Source organism: Sturnus vulgaris, chromosome 25 (genome assembly GCF_052056855.1).
Source record: "Sturnus vulgaris isolate bStuVul1 chromosome 25, bStuVul1.hap1, whole genome shotgun sequence".
NCBI lineage: Eukaryota > Metazoa > Chordata > Aves > Passeriformes > Sturnidae > Sturnus > Sturnus vulgaris.
In genome coordinates, this window is record NC_142267.1 from 7,424,713 (window position 1) to 7,446,323 (window position 21,611).

General features: G+C 46.7%; 1 protein-coding gene across 23 annotated transcripts in view; it reads right to left on the reverse strand.

The window, feature by feature from the left end:
- Positions 1-21,611, reverse strand: part of EIF4G3 (eukaryotic translation initiation factor 4 gamma 3) — a 148,803-nt gene that overhangs the window by 76,673 nt on the left and 50,519 nt on the right. For 13 of the 23 annotated variants that reach the window (XR_015808444.1, XM_088178873.1, XM_088178865.1 and 10 more), the window contains 2 exons: positions 4,263-4,358; positions 2,849-2,962 (listed from right to left, as the gene is read on the reverse strand). Coding sequence is in view for 22 of the 23 variants with exons in the window: in XM_088178873.1 (XP_088034999.1) it covers positions 2,849-2,962; positions 4,263-4,358 (210 nt within the window). In the remaining variant the exon portion in view is untranslated. The remainder of the gene's footprint in view (positions 1-2,848; positions 2,963-4,262; positions 4,359-21,611) is intronic. The other 10 variants (XM_088178874.1, XM_088178876.1, XM_088178877.1 and 7 more) reach the window with 1 other exon arrangement.

Here is a 21,611-nt window from a genome sequence, read left to right on the forward strand (position 1 = left end):
CCATTGGGATGGCAGCAAAGCCCTCCATAATGAGTGGGATTTGCTACCCTCTCTGAAAGAGAAGGATCAGGTTATCCCGGGGAGCTGCAGGGAGAACAGGAGGTCCTGGTTCCCAGCCCTGAGCTCAGGCTACTGAATCATTTCCCACTCACTTGGGCCACACGCAGAGGAAAATAATCCCATTTTAACATGCTTAGTTGACATTAAAAGCATTTCTCAATAAGGAACCGATTGTTAAAATATAAATAAAAAATGAATGCAAGAAATGGAAAATATAAATAAAGATGACCAGGTACCCATTTCCAGAGCTGAGTTAGGTGTTGAAACCCTTAATTCTCAGTGTAACGAGCAGAGTTCCCCAATGAGAGCAGAGAATTCTACTGATAGGAGCTCCAATAATTAACTGCAGTGATCACAATCAGAGTGAATTTTCCCCACTGTGTGCCTCTGCTGTGATGGCTCAGGACAGCCACCTCTGCTGTCTCAGGGGCTCACTGCGGTTTACTTTCTGCCTCAGATTAGTAGCCAGTGATCAAAACTAACTACTAATTAGTGACTTTCTTAATAAGTTTTCTTTCTATACGGAAAAGTGGGCTTGGGTTCACTTGCAACCCTTCCAGCTCCTCTAATACCACCAAACATGAAGCAAAGCATAAATATTCACTGGTCCATTTGATCTTTTCCTTTATAAACACTTAAATTGCCTAGATTTAAAGATTTCCAAGAACTACTCTGCTAATCCTGGTGTTTCTATATTCCTTCTACCTTCACCTCATGGTGGCACTTGGTGACACTTGGATGAAAGTCATAAAAATCATCCGAAGTGAGTAAATATGGACACCACAGACTGTTCCTGAGACAAGAATTTATAAAGAAGGATCTGCACTGGTTCACCAAATAATTTTCTCACCCTGGAAAATTTTCCCTAAGCCTTACATTGAAGAATAAAAAGTAAAGCATGGTCATGTTGTCAAGCTAAAAAGCTAAAATTTGTCTAATAAAAAAGGTATAACCTTTTTAATAAAACAGAAGGACTCAGCCTCTTGGCATCCTCCTGAGGCTCGGGAGAGAGGAGGACAGTGGCTCTGTGGATGAGGAGAAACAGGTACCTAGATGAGTCTCCGGAGATAAAAGCACTTCAAGGCCTTATTTTCCCAAACAACTTCCCCTAAACCAGCTCAAATACCTTGTGTTTGGGAAAAGGGACTAAAGGTGCCCTGGAAGGGCTGAGCCTTTCTGTGGGGCTGCACGTTCTGTGTTAGACACCAATGAAAGAAAACAGCCAAAAAGAGAATGTTGGGATGCAGAAACCTTGTACTGCTTCACTTCAGGGCCAAGGCACCTCTCACATCCCTGATGCACAGAAAAGACTTGTTCTCACTGTGCCTAAAACAAGAACTGGAAGTTTATATCTGAAGAAGCCAAAGTTTATTCCATGGTGGATTGCAATGTGTGTTACAAGAAATAAAATAAAAGCTCCAAGTTAGTGAAAAATGCCCTCATCTATTTTGCACTGGTCACCATTGGCTCTTGATTTTAAAATTTTTGAAATAATTCTGTTTGATGGGAATTACTCCTGTTAAAGCTGTAAGCAACAGAACAAACTGTAGTCACTGCTGGCTTAAAATAGACACTTTGGGTTATTTTTTCTCTGTTTGATGAAGACAGTAGATAGGAAAACCTTCTAAATCTTGGGTCCAACCTTCCTGCCCCATACCCCCCACTCCCTACATTCCTGCTCACTGCTCCATGGACTCTCTCCCTGCAGACGTTGGGCTGGCACACCTCACCCCTCCTGGATTGCTACAACACCCTCTCCAGCACATCTTTTTTTGGCAGAAGTCCTAAAATTGGATCGTTTGTGTTGAGATCATGTGGTGCTCAGGGCTGGCATGGCCAAGAGCTAATGGGGAATTTTCTGCAGTGCTGAAGGACCCGGATTTTGTTTTCTTTCCCCAGCTGGAGCTTTGCAATTCCCGCTATGGGAGCAATGCTAACAGGGAGCAAACATAAAGCTGTCTGGATTGCAAAGGCAGCTGTCCCGGGAGGAACAGAAAAGCCTGAGCTCTGCATTTCCAATGGCCCCTGGATGCAGAACAGGATGAAGGAAGCTCCGGCTCGAGGGAGGGGTTGGATCAGTCCTGCTTGCCCACGACAGAAACCCAGGGATGGCAAAGCCACCCCGCCACCCTCCTCGTCCCCTGCTCACCCTCCCCTCACCACCAAATGGGACGGTTAAAAAATAAACTAGAAAAAAAAATTAAATTACAAATAAATAAATCAAGTGAAGAACCAAATGCAGGAGTAGCTCAGGCCTGGGCTAGTCTTGCATTTGCTTTGGGGTGGGAGGTGGAATGAGATGTGATGGGTGGGAGCAGCTTTTAGTCATGGGGTGAGATGGGCACTAGCAGAGCACATGGCAAAACCTGCACACAGGAGAGCTCAGAGCAATACAAACAAGGCTGACCGGTGCAGATAAGCTCTTCCTCGGGATGCCCTCAGTTATAAGGCCAAAACCCTACAAAATTTGACATTTACTGGCCAAATTTCCTGCAGATTCTCTCTCTGCTGTGTAACAAAGCCCAAGGGGCCCTGGTCTCTGTCCTACCCCAGGTGAGACCTCCCAGCTGTAATTCAGCTTTGGGCCCTTGTGGCACCACCTCACCTGGCAGAGGCTGCCACGGCAGCTCGTGCTTTCAGCAAAGAAGCAAAATCAGTGCATTCCTGTAGCCAACAAAAAAGGATGTGGAAAAAAAAATATATATAATAAAGAAAGGAAGAAGAAATAAAAACAGTGCCATGGGCACAATTGCCTGCAAGAAGGAGTACAGTTTGTTATATTGCTTACAATGCAGTATTTTATCCAGCCTCTTCCAGCCAGGGACCTGTAAACCGGACTCTGTTCCAAAACCTTCCTCCTCTTCCAGTTTTCTGTGCAATGTATTGGCACTGTTCTGCTGGGCTGTCAAAAAAACTGGTTTAGAGATGCAGCTCTTCAGTCAAGTTTTTGCTCCAGTTCTAACCATACCAGCTTAGCTGTGCTTTGCAACAATTAAAGAGAAAGATGATTATACTTACTGAGGAAAGAGTTTTACTAGCAGTGTCCTGCATTACTGATTAGAATGGGGCACTAAGGACAAATTCCCAGCTGTCCACATCAAAGAACTTCAAAGTCAGTGTTACCTGCCTCGTTCATCAGCAGAGGTTAAGGGGCCTCAGAACAAACCCTGGCATGTCCTGGAGGGGGAACCTCCAGAGCTGGGCAAGTGCCCCAGTGATGTTGCAGGTTTGGGGATCCTTGCCCTGGGTATATCTGTATTTACACCTGTTTTGTGGACAAACTCCTCTGTCTCAGAGGCTTTCAGTTTGCTCCAGGAGCATTTGCCTTACTTTTAAAAGAGAAGAGGGCTGGGAAGGCACCAGGGGGTTATGGGCAACCTGAAGGTATCCTGACACAGAGGGGCAGGAGGCACAGGATTGCTTCTACCTCGGCTGATGGAGCCTTGAGATGTGGTGATGGGAAGCCACCATGCCTCCAGAAGCTAGGCAAAACCTCTGATGCCCTAGGAGGGTCTTCTAACATCACGTGGAGCTGTGCTACAAGCAGAGAATCCCCAGAAAGTACCTGGTTTGGGGAACTGAAGTCCTACAACAGCAGAGCAGTATCACAATAAACCCCACCCCCAAAAAACAGACTGTGAAGGATGATCAAACCTGAAGTTGGATGAAAAAGGGGCTCAGCACAAAAAGATCTGAGTACACAGAAGCTCTAGGCTACATGTGAGCACCTCCAAGGTTAGAACTGATCAGTGGCACTGACTTGGGAGCAAAGCCCAGAGGCCACTGGAGACCGAGTGCTGCTGCAGAGAATTGCTTGTGTTTGATCTTTGGTCTGTCCCTGCATAAAACACATCCTTAAAGAAAAAATAAAAAGAAAAAAAAGAAGATAAGAGAAAGATTCTGGCAATGAACCTGAACTCTATAATGAAGTGAACCTGAAAGCAACTAGGCTAAAAATAAATGGTGTTATTTGAAGGTAGATGAGAATCCCTCCACTGCTTCTTTAGGAACTTTAGAAGCAAAATTACCCTACCAGGATAGTGTCTGAAAAACTCAATCAAGATTTGCCATTCGGGATGTGCTTCCAGGTCAGTAAAACAGGCTTTCCAGAGAACCAGCCATGTGCTATAGACACACACAGACAGAGAAACACACGAACAAGGAGGAAAGAACAGGAGATGAGGCTAGCATGGGCTCCTTACCGGCGAGCGGGTCTGAGGCTGCGTGTTCATTGTTTGAGGGGCTTGAGGGTACACCAACGTGGTTGGAGCTGCATTCTGTCCTGAGGGATAAGGAGCCTGCCAGGGAACAAGAAAAGCAAAGTGAGTGGATCCAATGATTTATCCCAAAAAAAACAGGAGCAGAACACGTTATCAGCTGGAGTAATTGACATGGAAATAAAGGTGAAAAGATTGCAGTGGAGAAACTGCCTCTCTCAAGGACCAGTTCATCAACATTGCCTCTCATGATAGCAGCTTGTAGCTCCAATAGCAGCTCCACTAGTAAGTAACAGCTGCATTACTCATTATTAGTTAGCGTTTACTACTATTTTATAAGTCAGTTTGCTACTATTTAACACCTGAGCTCCTCGAGTGCTGCTCGACACTCAAGACCCACAAGACACACGCCCCAACAAAAACCCTGTGTGTCCAAAGGCTTGGCCACCTGTTTCCAAAAGCCTCCTCTGAACCAGCTTCCAAGGAAAGCTAGAACTGTAGATGATGCCCATAAATCCTCCAAAATCAGACAAACAGCAAGAAACAACCTTGAGCATGTTTAACAGAAGCTGCTGCAACATTAAAGCCATTCCAATGCAATGGAACAGCCCAAAATCATCCCAGATGGAAGGCATGCCATGGCTACAGGCTCTGCACATTTTTCCTCCTTCCACCCATTTCCATGGGCTATAACAATTTATCCCACCAGATGCTCTCCGCAAGTGTTATTTCCCCAAAGTAACAATAAACTGGAGCTATGGAGAGCTCTTCCGATGATGCATTTTAACAAGACATTTAGAAATAACTTTTCAGAGCGCCTTTTTCCTTATTCTTTTTTAACAAAAACATTATAATTTACATTATTATTTTTTAAAATAATTTATTATTGTAATGGCACAAAAAACAGCCTCCAGCCTGCAACAGCCTTTGCTCTCAAGAACCATAGAATCATGGAGTTGGTTATGTTGGAAAAGCTCTCTAAGATCTTCAAGCCCAGCTGTTCCCCAACACTGGCAAGGCCACCACTAAACCACATCCCCAAGTGCCACAGCTACACATCTTTCAACCCTGCCCTGGGATGGGGACCTCACCACTGCCCTGGGCAGTCTGTGCCAGGTTGGACAACCCTTTCTATGAAGGAATTTTTCCCAATATCCAATCTAACTTTGAGGCCATTCCCTTTCCTCCTGTCCCTGTTCCCTGGGAGCAGAGCTTGACCACTCTGGCTGTCGCCTCCTGTCAGGGAGTTGTGCAGAGCCACAAGGGCCCCCCTGAGCTTCCTTTTCCCCAGGCTGAGCCCCTTTCCCAGCTCCCTCAGGTGCTCCTGGTGCTCCAGCCCCTTCTCAGCTCCATTCCTATCTCTGGACACGCTCCAGCCCCTCTAGGTCCTTCTTGCCATGAGGGTCCCAGAACTGCCCCAGAACTGGAGATGCCCCAGAAGTGCCAGCACTGGGGTACAGTTTGCATTGTTTGCATTTTTTTCTGCTCTTCCATCCCTGGACTAATCACCTGTTGACTAAAATGCAACATGAGGTAAATGAAAATATAATTTGTAAACAACTGAACCAGGAATTCCCTGGTCTCAGGGAATAAAAAAAAAAAAAAAAAAAAAAAGGAAAAATACAACAAATACAACAAACACCCCTCCCCAAAACATGGCAGAGGGGATGAGGGGAACAAGCACAGCCCAAAAATAGCCCCATCTCAAAACCCAATGGCTGCAACACCTTCTCTTCCTACTCTGGGACCACACGGGAACTGCTTTTTAAAGAGCAAAACTTAGACATGACTGCACAGACATATGAGGACACTGCTTCTACTACACAACTTAACTAGGCAGCTGTTAGCTTCTGCCTCATTTTCACTGCTCATTTCAGCTTTTTGGGTCAAAATGATGATAAAATGTATGTCTCCAAATACACCACTAGATCTTTACTGTGATCCAGAACACCAAACACACTGGGCAGGGTATTTAGCTGGACAATGTTGTTCTGGAGGAGTTTATACTGATACAGCAGCACAGCTTCTGGCTGAAGAGCAATTAAATGCTTTGCTCAGCTCCTGATGGCAGCAGCACCCTCTGAGGTTTGCCCTGTCCCTCCTCTCCAGGAGCTCAGTGATCCAATCCTCTCCAGCCAAAACCTAATTAATGTAAACAACTAAATGGAAAGAAGCCTTCTAATTTTTTTTTTTTTTGAGATGTCAGATGCAGCATCAACTCTTTTCCCCTTTTACTTGATGAGTGATTCTGCTGAAGCTGGTGCTGTCAGTGTCACTCCAGAGTGAATAATCCAAAGCTAAGGAGACGTGGGGAAACCCTTTTCAACCACAACCTAGAGAAGTTGTCCTGCCTTTATAGTATCCTGCTGCTGACTTTCTGCATCTGGGATCTTCACCCAATGTGAGATTAAGGCTTCTTCCACAGGTCCAGATGCTGCTCTTCATATCATGGAATCATGGAAGGGACTTCAATCATTCTCATCCAGTCCCATGCCTGCCATGGACAGGGACACCCTCCACTGTCCCAGGTTGCTCCAAGCCCCATCCAACCTGGCCTTGGAACACTGCTTCTCTGGGCACCCTGCGCCAGGGCCTCCCCACCCTCATGGGGAAGGATTTCCTCCTAATATCCAACCTACATCTACTCTCTTTTAGTTTAAAGCTATTCTCCCTTGTATCTCTCTCACCAGCCAGCAGTGAGCACAGGGTAGTGACTGTGTTGGGAAATATTATAAATAAATAATACCAATAAATGTACCAGATGATCACTGGCTCCTTGTGCCTCCAGCTCCACATCTCAGGAGATGAGACTTCATCCCAAACTGCTGTTCCCACAGCACCTCAGCAACAAGAGAAGAAAATATCTACTATTCCTCCCCATCTTCAGGCTCATGAAAACATTTTCTTCAGGCTTAAATGGCATGTGACAGAGCAGAACTCTGCAGTGACCAAAAGGGTAAGTCAGATATCTGATGCTGCCCCAAAGTCTGTACCCACCTCCAAAGCAGTCCCCGCTTTCTTTTAATCACCCAAGCCAAAGGAAACGTGAGAAAGGGAGCACAGCTATCACTAAGCCTACAAGTCCTCTGAGTTTTAGCATCAAAACTATACAACACGTAATTGGGAACACAGTACCAAAGGCAGTTCACTGCTGACACTCACTTGTGACACTGACACAACCCAGGGTTAAACTTGCTGTAGTATTTAAACCCTACCAGAACGAGCACAGCATGAAGTTATAAAGAAAAAAGCATATAAAGGCTTAACTAGAGACCACAGAAGCATTTCTGCTATTAAGGTGTCATCAACCAAGGCAGTTTTGGACAGATGACCCCCGTGGGTGTGAGGTCACAAGTAAGGAACAAGTGCAATACAAACCCTACTGCAGGCCACAAACATCAGCTAAATAAACATATTTTACAACTATTGCACAACAATAAATGCTTCTCCTCCACAAGTTTCCACAAGTTGCCTTAACTGGTATTTATGTTAAAATCATGATAGGGGAAAGAAAAGGGGAGGGAAAAATAAATAATTATAAATTTCTGCAGGTATTAACTTCCTATCAGCTGTGGGAGCCTAAATAAACTATCAAAGATCCAACAGAATAAATCACAGCACTCTGCTGCTTTTCATACACACCAGCTGATTAAAGTACTGCATCTATTCATCTGTCAAAGGACTTTTTTCTGTGCCAAGCAGCTAAATGGGTACAGAGAGTGACATGGTCACGTGCAGCCACACAGGGCTCACAGGGCTCTGTGCACCAGGGCTGTAGTGCTGGAGTGAGGGAATGAAGAGATCAGCGAGGAAATGCTCCAAAAATCCCCTAAATAAACCCCCACAGAGGGGAAGGCACGAAAGTAAGTACTGCTCTGCAGACAAATGTTGGTTCTGAAACATCTAAAGGCTGGATTGAATCCCTGAAGTTCAAATAACTGCTGGAAGAGGACAGAGTGCTGCTGAGCTGCTCCACTTTGAGACAGAGCAATTTGTTTCCCTTAAAGCTCTCACCTTCCTGATTTTATATTTCGGCTGAGGCTGTTCAGGGGAGGAAGGTGATAATAGCCGAGTGTTTATGCATTCCTACAACTTGCTGGGAAAACCCTTTCTCTAGGCTGTTTCCCCCTGGAGCTGCTGCCTGTGCTAAGCAAGGAAAAAATAATCACTATTATCAAAACAACTGAAAAAAGTTATTCTTAGCTCAGGTCCCAAGCTGGTTAATAAACACTGAGCCTGCAGCGTAATATGACTCCCTTGGGACTGCCTGTCCTGGGAATAAACAGCAAAGTACACACATGAGGCTCAAAAGGGCTGAGTCACCCAGCTCTGAAAAATTATTTGGGAACAGAACTCCTCCAGCCCCAGGCAGAAAGGTGTCAGTTGCTGAGCTCTGTGGCTGGCTTGGCTGGGAAGGGGTTAATCCCTGTGGCAGATTCCTGAATCCACTCTGGACTCAGGGAAGAGGTTGCTGGGTCTATATTTACTGAAGTTACACACGAGGAGAACTGGACTCGCAGCTCCAGCACATGACTGTGACTCAGGAGCTTCGTGGCTGCTCCCTGCACCATGACCTTGGGGAGGAAACCTTTGGCATTCCCAGTCACTTCCCAGCCCCACCAGCACAGCCATAGCTCTGGCTCCTCCTGGACACCAGCACAGAGCTTAAATCTCCCAGAAGGAATGTGACAGAAAAAGCAAAACACTTCAGAACAACACGGGATTTTCTGGGGCCACGGGCAGCCACTGGCTGTCCCCCAGCAGCCCCAAAGGGCTTTTTTTGTGCGGCAACAGACCAATGTGGTGCTGCAGGGGAATAAAAACTACAGTCCCTTGTCCAGGTGGTTTTACATTTCATTATATCTCACGTATCACTGCATTACTGATGAAGAGCCCCCAGCTAAAATCTCACCAAAGTGCCACCACACACATTTTCACAAATATCTTGTTATTATTCAATGTCAAGACATAAAATATCAAAAACATGCACTGGCTGGAAACAGGACAAAACCGTTGAGATCCATCTCTTTTGCCACACAACACAAGACCCCTAGCCCACCCCCTTTTCTCCTGCAGTACAAGGATTTCTGCATAAAACCTGCACTGGTCTGTTCCCGAGCCATTCCCTGACCTGGTTAAATTCTAAATATTGATTCAAATCCTCCAGCTGGGCACTAAGAGGCACAGTCAGTGTTCTTTATACTGTACGTCATATGGGTCCTGTCCCTAAATTTATAAAGTCTTACTCACATAAGTCCCTAAGACCAAAGGCAGCTGCCCCTGGAGCAAGGTACAGAAAGGCGAGGTCATTGCATAGGAGTCTCCTCTTTATCCCCATTTCTAACAAGACTTGGCTTTTCCTTCCAGCTGCTGGACGATTTTCATTGAGGAAAACCACAAAGGGAGCATGGGACCGGCTGTGTTGATGCACCAGCCCTTGAGGCTGCTTTTGCAGTTTTCCCCTGGGTCAGTGGCCTGGACAGCAGGAATTTGGCCTGAGACGCAGGTGAAGAAATCCTCCACAGCAGCAGAACCCAACACTTTGCTTACAAGTATGGAGAGATGGTGACAGCAGGGATGTGGCTTTTAATTGTGAATCATCATTTCTTTGTGGAGCTGGGCTGCCTCTGCCCTCCCACAGCCCCAAATCCAATCACTGTAACAACTCAATCACTGCAACCCAAACAACTGCAACCCTCCAGTGAGGAAAATCTCTGGGCATTCAGCTCTGGGAAAGTAAGAGGATTATAATTTAAACCCTGTATCCTCATTTCTCCCTAATGAACTCTCCAAAGGGAGCACAGGTCAGAACAGCAGCTCCTCAGGCTGCCCTTCCTCGCTCACACCCAGCACCTTGATTTTCCCCAAGCTTTGGATTTTGCATGCCCTGGATTTTGAGAAAGATACAGCAGCACAAACTCAGTGCTGGGGAAGAGGCTTTCCTGGACTCCTCACAGGCAGCTGCTCCTGTTCCTGTGAAAATGCATATAAATTCAGAAGACTGAAGGTTACAGCAACATTTTACTTTTCTCTGATGTGAAAAGCTGTGTTATTGAAGGCAGAGAGAACAGCCTCAGCCAGAGCATCCCAGAAGAGCCCAGAATCTCCTCCTCCCACAGACGTGGCCAGTGAAAGGCTCCTCTTCCATCCAGGTGCTGCCTTAGGAACACAGGCAGCATCCAGGGAAAGGCACAAGGAAGTTCCTGCTCTCTCTGTCTCCTTACCACACTCCCAGGGGCTGCAGCAAAGATCACTGAACACGGGGTAGAGCAGCTTTTGACCTAAAATCAGTATTAAGGGACAAAATAAACCACTTTGTAACTTTGTTACCGAGCTCTAGAGATGCCCAGGATCAGCCTCAGGCACCTCCTGCATCTGACCACAAACACAGCCTCGCTCGCTCCTGCACCTCTTCTGGACACATCTGAATGTCACCATTATTTTGGCAACAACATACTTCAAGTCTACATCACTTTTTTTCCTCCCTGGTGTGCTCTGCAGGAAGCTTGGTGTGCTCTTCAGGCTTGGAAGCTGCTGGCAGGAAAAACTCCAGAGTATCTGTAACCTACAGATCCAGCTCATCTCCAAATATTACGGATGATGGTGAAGAAACCTGAATTATTACATTTATTAATTTCAGCCTTTTTTATACAGCACCCCCTCAAATAATGCATAAAGCATATTCTCCCACTATTCCTGTGAATTATTCCAGCTTAAAAAATAGCACAACAAATGATTAAACCACTAAACAAGGACAATTCACCTCTAAATGCTCCCAGTTTGCTTTTCATTATTACAATGATATTCCAATGATCATCACACACACTCTCAGATCCCTCTGCTTGAACACAAGTCCCCATTCAGCGCTACATGCTCAAATATGCAGGGTTTAGATACCTATCACACCAGGGATGACACATTTTTTAAGTAGCTCATTTGCAAATTATCCAGAGTCACTGAAATCAGCTCATCCTCACCAGGGCAATGCTGCAAAACAAAAATATGCGCAGTTCTATTCTGCTGCCTCTCTAAGCCAGGGCTACTCCCCTGCAGGGTGCATCAGCACCTGAGAAACAGTTTTCCTGTGTATATTGGTATCTAATACCTGGAATATTCAAAGTCTCATTAAAATCAGTGACAAAAGGACCAGAGCTCTTCTCTGACACCAAACAAATTGTGCAAATGAAGAGCTTCCACATAAAAAACAGAATGAACACTATTCCAGTGCAATTCCAGTGCAAACACTTTGCTCCTGATGGAGGGCTGAGCTGGCACCAGGGTGGGACATGGTCCAAACCTCTGCACATCGCATTTACTGGGAAGTTTTGAGGTTTGGATTTGGGTGGAGGCACATAATAAACAGGAACTGTGACTGTTCAGTGAGTTTATTTAAATATGTAGGCTTTTTCTAAAGCTATTTCCTCGAAATGCCAGGACTCAGCTCCAGGTGTAATGCCTGATTGTAGGAGTTTAACAAATTGCAGACAAGTAGAGGATGCACAGAAGTAGCTGGCATCCTCATTGCCCTTCTCCTGACAAGTACACTAGCTTATTCCAGTGCATTCTTTTTCCATAAGCCCAGCCTTCAGGGAATTCCTCTTGTTGGTAAATATATTAACATTTTAGTGGAGGGTGTCCATGCCCTTGGCAGAGGGTGGAACGAGATGAGCTTTAAGGTCCCTCCCAACCGAAACCAGTCTGGGATTCTGTGATTAAGCTCAGCCTTTAAAAGGACACAAATATCCTGACACAGGAGGAATTACTCTCCTCTCTCCCCTTTTTCCTCCGCAGCAGTTTGTCTCAGTATACATCACCTGTGTCATTACCTGCCCAGCCAAATTTTTAACAATCTTTTTTACGGCTTTACATGTTTTCACCTCACACATCTGAGTGGGCAAAGCAAGGCATAGGGAAACTGAGTCCCAGGTAACATCCCCAGAGCTGCAGGCACTTTTCCTACTTCGACGTGAATAATGAGATTGTCTCCAAGGGAAGATGGTGAAGGGACATGCTCTGCTGTTCCCTGGACAAGGACTGTTTGTGCCAGAGACCACAGAGACAAAAAATGCACATTCTTGACCTGCTGGAGTGAGTCCTGAGGAGCCCATGGAGATGCTCCAGGACTGGAGCCAGGCTGGGAGAGCTCACCTGGAGAGGAGAAGGCTCCACGGAGACCTCAGAGGCCCTTCCAGGGCCTAAAGGTGCTCCAGAGGAGAGCTGAATAGGAACTGGGGGCAAGGGATGGAGGGACAGGACACAGGGAATGGCTTCCCACTGCCAGAGGGCAGAGTCAGATGGGATATTGGGAAGGAATTGTTCCCTGGAAGGGTAGGGAGGCCCTGGCAGCTGTGGCTGCCCCTGGATCCCTGGCAGTGTCCAAGGCCAGGCTGGACGGGACTTGGAAGCACCCTGGGATAGTGGAAGGTGTGGGACTGGATGAGCTTTAAGATCCCTCCTGCCAAAACTGTTCTGGGTTTCAGTGATTTTCTCCTCAGCTCTACTGGGCATACATGTCCCTCACCACAGTGCAAAGGCAAACAGAACACCCAGCCTGAGGGAGGAAAGAATCATCTTCCTCCTTCTCAGGTCAGGCTCCAGCCCAGGAGCCCATGATGAACTCCAGACACAGCAGAGGACCCAGAGTGAAAGACAAAACCAGTGTGATTTTGAGTCATGGGGGTGGGCAGGTGTCCTGCTGGTGGCTGCTCCCTCTCAAAGCCATTTTTAAATCTATCAGCATGGAATTGCTGCTAACACAGGTGTGAGGCCATGGATAACGTCACAGGAAATCATTCCATAACATCTGGAAATGCTGCTATGGCTTCACGTGGCTCCTTACTGAGGCTGAACTGCCAGGCTCTGCCCTGCTGCAGCATCTGGCTCGCAGCCTGGGGTGGTCTGCTAGTGACCATTATGTAATTAAGTAAATTGGCATTTTCTGTAATAAAGGTACTCAAAAATATGGAGTGCATGTGTGTGCTGAGGGCAGAAATTCCAGCATCTCCACTGCTGAAAGCAGAGCTGGGACTGTGCACAAACACCCCTGAGTTCACAGAGTGCCTTTCACTTGTTCTATAAAACTGCCTCCCATTTTGACAAAATAGACTTTGAAGACAAATACTTGTTCCCAGGAGTGCAATGCCAACCAGCCAAGACCATACTCTGCATCAAAACAGCATCAGTGGCTTTGCAGCTTTCCTCCTGCTTTCTTCCAAAAACCAACAAGAAGTTCCAAAACTGGGTTATCTGATATTTCTGAGGATGTTTCCATCCTTGGAGATACCCAGAACCCAAGGGGACGTGGCCCAGAGTTATCTGCTCCAGCTGATCCAGCACAGAGCAGGCACCTGCACCTGGCAATCCCAGGTCTCTTCCAACTTTCACCTGTATGAGGGCAGCAATCAGATGAAATATTCGAGTTTTACTGAATTACACTGAAGCCCAGAAACACCCTACATATAAAGTGTCTGAATTTGCACAAAGTTAAAACAATTAAATAAATTATGGGTTTCTAATGGCACCATAAGGAAGGATCTGTGGAGAACACAGCCCTTCCAGGCTGAAGGGAGTGGAATTACGGATCCATCATCTTTGTTGGTTCAATGGAAAGCAGCACAGTGAGAGTTCAGTTGGCAGGAGAACCAGGCTATTTATGAATTCAAAGCCTCACCTCTGGAATGTGGCTGTCCCTGCTGCAGGTTAAATGGCTCCAGAGGCTATTCCTCTGTTTCCCAGTCTGACACAACAGCTAACAGTGGACTCCAGGAATTCCAGGGCTCCATCTCCCTGGTTTCACTGCCTGCAGGGATATTTTGTGCCCTCTGTGCTTACAAAACACAGGCTGTGTAAAGCTCTGACTTTTGTGCTGACTCTGGTGCTTTATAGAACACATGGTGTTTGTTTAAAAACTGAGTATTTTCTGGAGCATGCAAGAAAACATCCATTAAATTGCATGGAACAGAAGGTACTTTTACAGAAAGAATTCCAGAATTGAAATAATTAAATGTAAGAAAATGGCAAATTGCCTCGTATTGTTTTGTCTTCTTCTATTATGAATAAAAATGTGGTTCAACAAGTGGCAAAGTCTGAAAAGCACCAAAATAAAGCCCAGGGCACATGACTGTGAGAAGAGAAAATGTACGTGAAGAATCCTGAAGAAAGGGACCTGGAGAATTTTTAAACAGCTACAGAGAAGTCTGATTTTCTATTCAAAATGCTGTTTCATTCCACCTCAAACCAAGTTACTGGCGAGTTTAAAAGTGCTCTTGATTCCCAATAATGTCACACGGCAAACAAAGCTGCTTCTGCTCACAGCAGCCAGTATGTGCCGTGGGGCCAAGGCACCCACTGAGAGCTTTCCCATTCCAAATCCCTGAGCCTGCACAGGCTGGAAGGGCCAGGGAACACTCAGAGCCAGGTCATGGCTACTCCGGAGAGGAAAAGTTCAAGCAGCAGTAGAAAAACACTTCTCTCCCCACTGGGCAAACCACACGACTTGGAGAAGGATTAAACACACCTCTCAGAGAAGGAATTTTTTACAAAGGCCTGGAGTACCAGGACAAGGGAATGGCTTCCCAATGCCAGAAGGCAGGGATAGATGGGGTATTAGGATGGAATCCTTCCCTGGGAGGGTGGGGGGGCCCTGGCACAGCTGTGGCTGCCCCTGGATCCTGGAAGCGTCCAAGGCCAGGCTGTATGGAACTTGGAGCAATCTGGTATAGTGGAAGGTGTCCCTGCATGTGGCAGGAGCTGGAATGGGATGAGATTAAAATCCTTTCCAACTCAAACTCTCCTGGGATTCTATGATGGGATTCTATGATAGGATTCTATGAGGCAGATGAGAGGTGGGTCTATAGCCAGATCTAGTCCCAAATAGACCCAGTATTTGTGCTGTAATCTTTTCTTTGCACACATACATGATAAAATGGTAATTGGTCTTCTTTTCTTTCCTTTCCTTGCTAGAAAAAAAAAAAGAATTAAAGGCTCTTTCTGTCCTTCTCGAGTGCACAAATACTAATTCATACATCCCTCCTACGTTGCACCTTATGAAAGCCAACTGCTTCCAAGGTTAAATAATTAAAATAAATAGTGTTTATCAGTATTTGAAGCTACATTATGCCTTCCCAAGTCTCCCTGCCTGCAGCTCTTACACCCGGATGCTCTCCCAAATTAGAAGACACCCATGAAGTCGAGCATCCCCACACAAAAGCCCCCTGAAGCCCAAAGGCACCAAGACGCAAGACATGTTTGATGTTTCCAGCCAGATTTGCCCAGATTTAACTTAATGAGGTAAAAAGCACAGTAATGAACCAAAAATAATGAAATACATTCTAGGAGGAAATACTCCCAGCATTATTAACCCAATCAAAAACCTCCTAATCCTATTAGAAACCAGAGGGTTCAGCTGCACTTCCAACAGGTCTTGAACACAAAAGCCAAAAGAAGATTACACTTCTGGGTTTATCAGCTATTAAATAACTTGCAGTTTCAAATCTCCACCTGCAGTCACATATTCCTGCAAGCCTGGAATTTCCAAAACGCATTGAAAATGTGCTAGGATGAAGCCTGATCTGGATGTACAGAAGGAAGCACAAGGAAAGAAGTGAGAAGAAAAAGAGGTCAAACTCTTGACTGGTCAGAAAAAAATCTATTACTACATATTAATCTGGTTATTTAGGTAGGTTTATTGTTCACAAAACACTATCAGGAGTTGAGTTGTTTAAATGTGCTTTATTCTCATTACCTAGAATGGACAGAAGATCCAAGAAACTGGAATCTGTTGCTTGGAGGAGCAGCACATTTTCCTTCAGCTGGTCCAGCACCAACTTTTTTATTTATACAAGGAGAGTTTAATCTTTTATTGTGTCTACATCAGGAATAAATACCCTGGACTGACAACCATACAAATTAGGGATTCCAGGTGGTTTTAACCAGCAGGGAATTGGCTATAATAGCACCATATACAAAACAAGCAAGTTCCTACATAGAGAAGTTCTCTGGGGGAAGAGCTCCCTGCAAAGCTTAGAGACCAACTCAGATCAAGGGATCCACAATGATGCTCCTGAACACAGAAAATGATGGACGGGGTTTTCTCAGAATGAGACAATAGAACTGGGAGCCCCCCATGCCCCAGGGGCAGTGCAAGTTCATTACCTGATTTTATGCCAACTATTTCTTTCTAGCAAAGCACACATGGACCCAAATAACGAGGAATCATGAATATGGAAGGGACCCACAAGGACCATCCAGTCCAACCCCTGGCCCTGCACAGACACCCCAACAATCCCACCCTGTCCAAATTCTCCTGGAGCTCTGGGAGCCTCCAGGCATGCCCATTCCCTGGGGAGCCTGGGCAGTGTGCAGCTCCCTCTAAGGGAAGAGCCTTTTGTGATGTCCAAACTAAACCCCCCCGCCCCCGACAGCTCCAGCCATTCCCTGGGTCCTGTTCCTGGTCAGAATCTGGGGGAAGATGAGTTTACTATGTAACAACCTGACTCCAAAGTCAGCTGCCTCCAACATGAGGAGGGAACAAGAAGTAACATTCCCCAGGTCCCAGGACACCTAACTGACCCCAGGGTACCAATGGGTGAGGTTACAATTAAATTACATCCCTCTTTCTGTTCCAATCCTTTAATAAACATCCCTTTATTAAAAGCATCTCAAATTGGGCTGCAGAAGATGGAAGCATTGAATAAACATCATGATTCTAACAGGATTATTCCAGCTCCTGTAGAAAGGATCCAAGACCATAAAAGAGGGGCTTGGGGATTGCCTAATAAACATGCCACAGATGGCAGGCAGACTTGCTTCCTGGCACACATTCCTAGACCCGAAGGTACTAAGGAATGTCTCCCTGCTTTTAAAAACGCTAATTTAATGACGGTGACATTTTTGAGGACCAGAATGAGACCACAAAACTCTCTTCACTTCATGCACAGAACCAGATGGTAACAAGTTTCAGCTGGTACAATCTGTTCTGGATTTAAATCAGCCACCTAAAAAAGTCAAGGTCTCCGTGCACCAAGATCCAGAGAATTTAACCCTCTTGCACTTTTGTTCACTCGGGTATATCCTGACCCATTTAGGAGCAGGTGAGGGATGTCCACAACTACAACAGCTCCAGAGGAAGGTCCCCATCAATGCTGTGGGACCCTCTGCTCCCCAGGCGCTCCAGCATTCCAGCCGATTCCAAGAGGCAGCCGTGGGCAAGCAGCACCAATCTGCTCAGTGCACAGCGTGCTCTTAATGAGAGCTGAAGCTACCCCTGATTATAGACGAAATTCCCGGCAATTTGTTCCAAGTGTGGTTGCTTGATGCTTCCAAACTGTGGGCCTGGACTGAGAGAATCCCTCAGCATCCCACTGGAGCCTGCAGTTCTAAAGCTGAGGCAGAGAAAGCCAAGAGTCTTTTCCAAATCATTCACCCTCACATGCCAGAACCCACTGCACTTGTTCCTTGGGATCCTCCAAAACACTCCCAGGTCACAAGGGGGATGAAACTTTCTTCCCCTGGTGCCCTAAGCTCTGCACACTGCCTCTGGAGGAGCCCTCTCCTCCTCTGTTCACTCCATGGATAAAGGGAAGCTCTTTCCTGCTGCTCTGGAAGTACTCTGCTTTCCCGTTATCCCATCCTACCATGGCTGCCCCGTTCATCAGTGTAAGGCACAGCTGGAATGGGGCAGATTTACAGTGTTTCAGCTGCTCTCTATTAAGTGCTCTGGGAATGCTCTCAGCCTGTTCTGGATTCTCCTATCCATTACGGGATGGTGCCTGATTGTCAATCCAGGCCCTACCTGAGCTCTGGATGCCACATCCAAGGAGGAACTGCTCTCCTCCTTTTCCAATGGCTTTTCCTTTCCTCCACACACTGAGAAAGGGAATTGTGTCAAACCAGCCCCTTCTGCAGCCTCAAGCCAGGAGAGGAGGCAGAGGGGCCGTGCCCCTCGTCTCCCTGTTGGAACGAGGGAAAAATAGGCAAAACCCAAGAGGAATATGAAATTTTATGTACTTGGGGCCACATGTGGCAATAACATCACTGCGGCAGCATGTGCTGTGGATTCCCCTGTGCCAGAGCTCAGCACATTCCTGAGAGCAGCACTATGACTTCAAGGCCCTGGAATTTGGGAAGCAGAGACACTGCCTGCTGCTGCAAAGACAGGGTGTGGGACTGTTCCACATCGCTGCCAAGGTCTCCTCATTGTGCTGCACTAACTGCCCTGAAGGGCAGCACAGTGCTGGAGGGTGTCTGTCAGGAAAGCCCTCAGAGGAGGTGGAACAGGGAGCCGTGCTCTCGTCCTGGCTACATCAGATGGAAACCGTGGAGGAGGAGTGATAGCCACCCAACCACAGCACCAGCTGTTTCTGTCTGTTTAGATAAAGCTAAAGGAAACCAAACACAGGTACAGCGTTGACTTGCACCTGACTTTTCAGGTTAAATATCCCATACATTCCCTGGTTCCCAAACTCTCCCTTTCAGACCACTCAGCACAATGCTGTCATCTCATCACACACAAACTTACAGCGAACTGCTCCAGCTCCTAGAGCCCTGGTGAGGGACAGCATTTCCTTTTATCACTTACTAGAATTCAAGCTATTACCTCATCTCCCAGCCCCCAGACGTGAAACCAAAGCATTTGTAAACCGTTATTCTCCTTTGGAGCATGGGTCCTGCCAAGAGGGAGGGTGAAGGGTCTGGAGGGGCCACGCGAGGAGCAGCCGAGGGCATTTGGTGTGTTTGGCCTGGAGAAGAGGGGAGCCCTCGTTGGGGGCTGCAGCTCTGATCTTTTCTCTGTGAGCAGGGACAGGACTGAGGAACGGCTGTAGCTGTGTCAGGAGGGTTTAGGCTGGAAATCGGGAAAGGCTGTTCCCCCAGAGGGTGCTGGGCACTGCCCAGGCTCCCCAGGAAATGGGCATGGCCCGAGGCTGCCAGAGCTCCAGGAGCGTTTGGACAGGGTGGGATTGTTGGGGCGTCTGTGCAGGGCCAGGGGCAGGACTCTGATCCCTGTGGGTCCCTTCCAGCTGAGGACATTTCCTGGTTCTGTGAGATTCACACTTCAAGAAACTCTTGAGCCTGAGGAGATGCTGAGATGCCATCTAGGTAACAGCAAGGAGAGACTCTGCTGAGCCCGGGCTGAGCACTCAGAGCAATTTGCCCACACCAGCAGTGACACGGATTCTGTCTCTGCCCAAACTCCATTTAGTACCAAATGACATCCAAAGCCTAAAGCATCCACCAGTATTTTCACTCACTACTGCCTCAAGAGCAGTCCCTACCTCAGAAAAACTCACTTTGATGAGTATTTATTAACTCAGGGGTCTGATGGAAAAATCAATTACCCTTAACCAGACTCTAATTCAAACAAACTGGTCTTGTCCTTACCTTTTATGCACAAACACCCCCTCGCTACGTTAGGCATCACTGGACAAAGGCAAAGACAACCTTTGTTCAATGTTCAATCATCAACACAGTGTAGGTAGGTAAAATACAGTTATTTATGGTTCAATGCTGTTAAAGGAGTTAATACATTCATCTGAATCCCATGTCAGCCTAGGTCCCTTTACCTCTAAAGGGAAATGGCAGGATTTAAAGTGCCCAAGAATTAGACAAAATTACTCAAAAATTACTCTCTCATCACTTTCTAAAAGAAAGCAAACAAATGAAACCACGATAGAAATTCACAAACTACAAGATGCGTGGAAAGAGGAAACTTCCCACTCGCCTTGCTCTTAACACAAGCACCAGAGTGTTCCTTGAAGCCCAGGGGAGACAAATCATAAATGCAATGAACAGGTTTAACTTTCATCCAAATTTCCATTTAGCTTGGGAATTTCTTACTGTAACATAACAAAGAAACTCAACTCCTGACAGGGGTCCAAGTCAGATACACAGAAAAATATTCAGAATTTAAATTTACTCAAATCTCTAATAGTTTGGGGGTACAGAAAACTGTCTCTGGGGACAGGTTATTCTGTAAGGCTTTGATCTCCTTTCAAGCCTTACTGGTGTCCCAAGTGCAGGCACCTGCATTGTGGTTCTTCGCAAAATCCCAGAATGATTTGGGTTGGATCAGCTTGTTCCAGCTCTCCCTGGCCACAGGCAGGCACAGCTTCCACAAGACCAGGCTGCTCCAAGCCCTATCCAACCTTCAGCCAAAGGAGAGGGTTCCTGAGGGGAGCGCCGACACTGGCTGGGAATGGACAGGAGCCACCATTTATGCTGCTTCACTGCTGAGTCCCACCTTGGTAGGAATCACCTGAGGAAACGCTCTGCAGCCCCCAGGCCTCTCTGGCCCCAAAGGCCACAATGCCCAAAGTTTCACCTGCCTCCTACCCCTGGGCCTTGCTGCTCCTCCCTGTCCCTCAACACACAAGGGCTGGCTCCACACAGTTGGAGCACGGCCACCCTCCAGAGCCCTCGAGGGCACTCAGTTGCCACAGAGGCTCTGTGGTCACTCCAGCAGCACGGCAGGGACATGAGCTGACCCTCACTTCCAGCAGCAAGCAGAACAGGAAAGCAGCATTATCCAGCTGGCTGGAGATCTGGCACAGAGCCCACTCTCTATGGATGCACTGACTCAATGTGAAAATATTAAGGGAAGAGAAGAAATCCCTTTATTACAATAGATTTAAAGAGGCTGCCCAGAATGTTCTTCCCCTCTCCTCTGCCACATAAGTAGCTTCCCTGTGTAGATGAGGTTTACTGGGAAGGAATGTCTTGATCCGTGACAAAAGCCAGGCAGCATATGAGGGCTTGCTCTGAAACCCTGCTGTGTCCTCCTTCCTGTTCCATGAGCCTCAGTCCCCAAAACTCAGAGCCTTCACTTCCAAAAACCCTGCAGCAAGAGTGCAAGAAAAGCTCCAACACCACTAATGCCTGCCAGAGACACTTCAGCCTCTAATTTCCCACCCATGGAGCATCTGCACAGTCCCAAACACAACCGTAAGTTTCACTTTCCCCAACGTGTTTTATCTAAAATGTTCATCATTCAGGTGAAGTGTTCCTTCCATTACCATTTCCAGGCATATCGTGGCCTGGAAGGTCAGCAGCAGTTTAATGTTTCAGAGGCTGGCAGGGAACTTGGATCCACTTAAGGCTCTCCCCATCACCTCCACATTCCCAACACACTCTCAGCCTCTCATCCTGCTCCCCTTCCTCAGAACAAACACACTCTCCTTAACAGCTGACCTGCTCAGGCCTTCCTGCTTGATCCGCTAAAGTATAAATTCATCAAGAGCAGAGTGAAAATCAGGCTTTCCTCTATCTGACACCTCATTCCTTACACACCTCACTTTCCCCAACCCAGTATCTCTTATCTCCCTTTTTTTCTCACTCCAC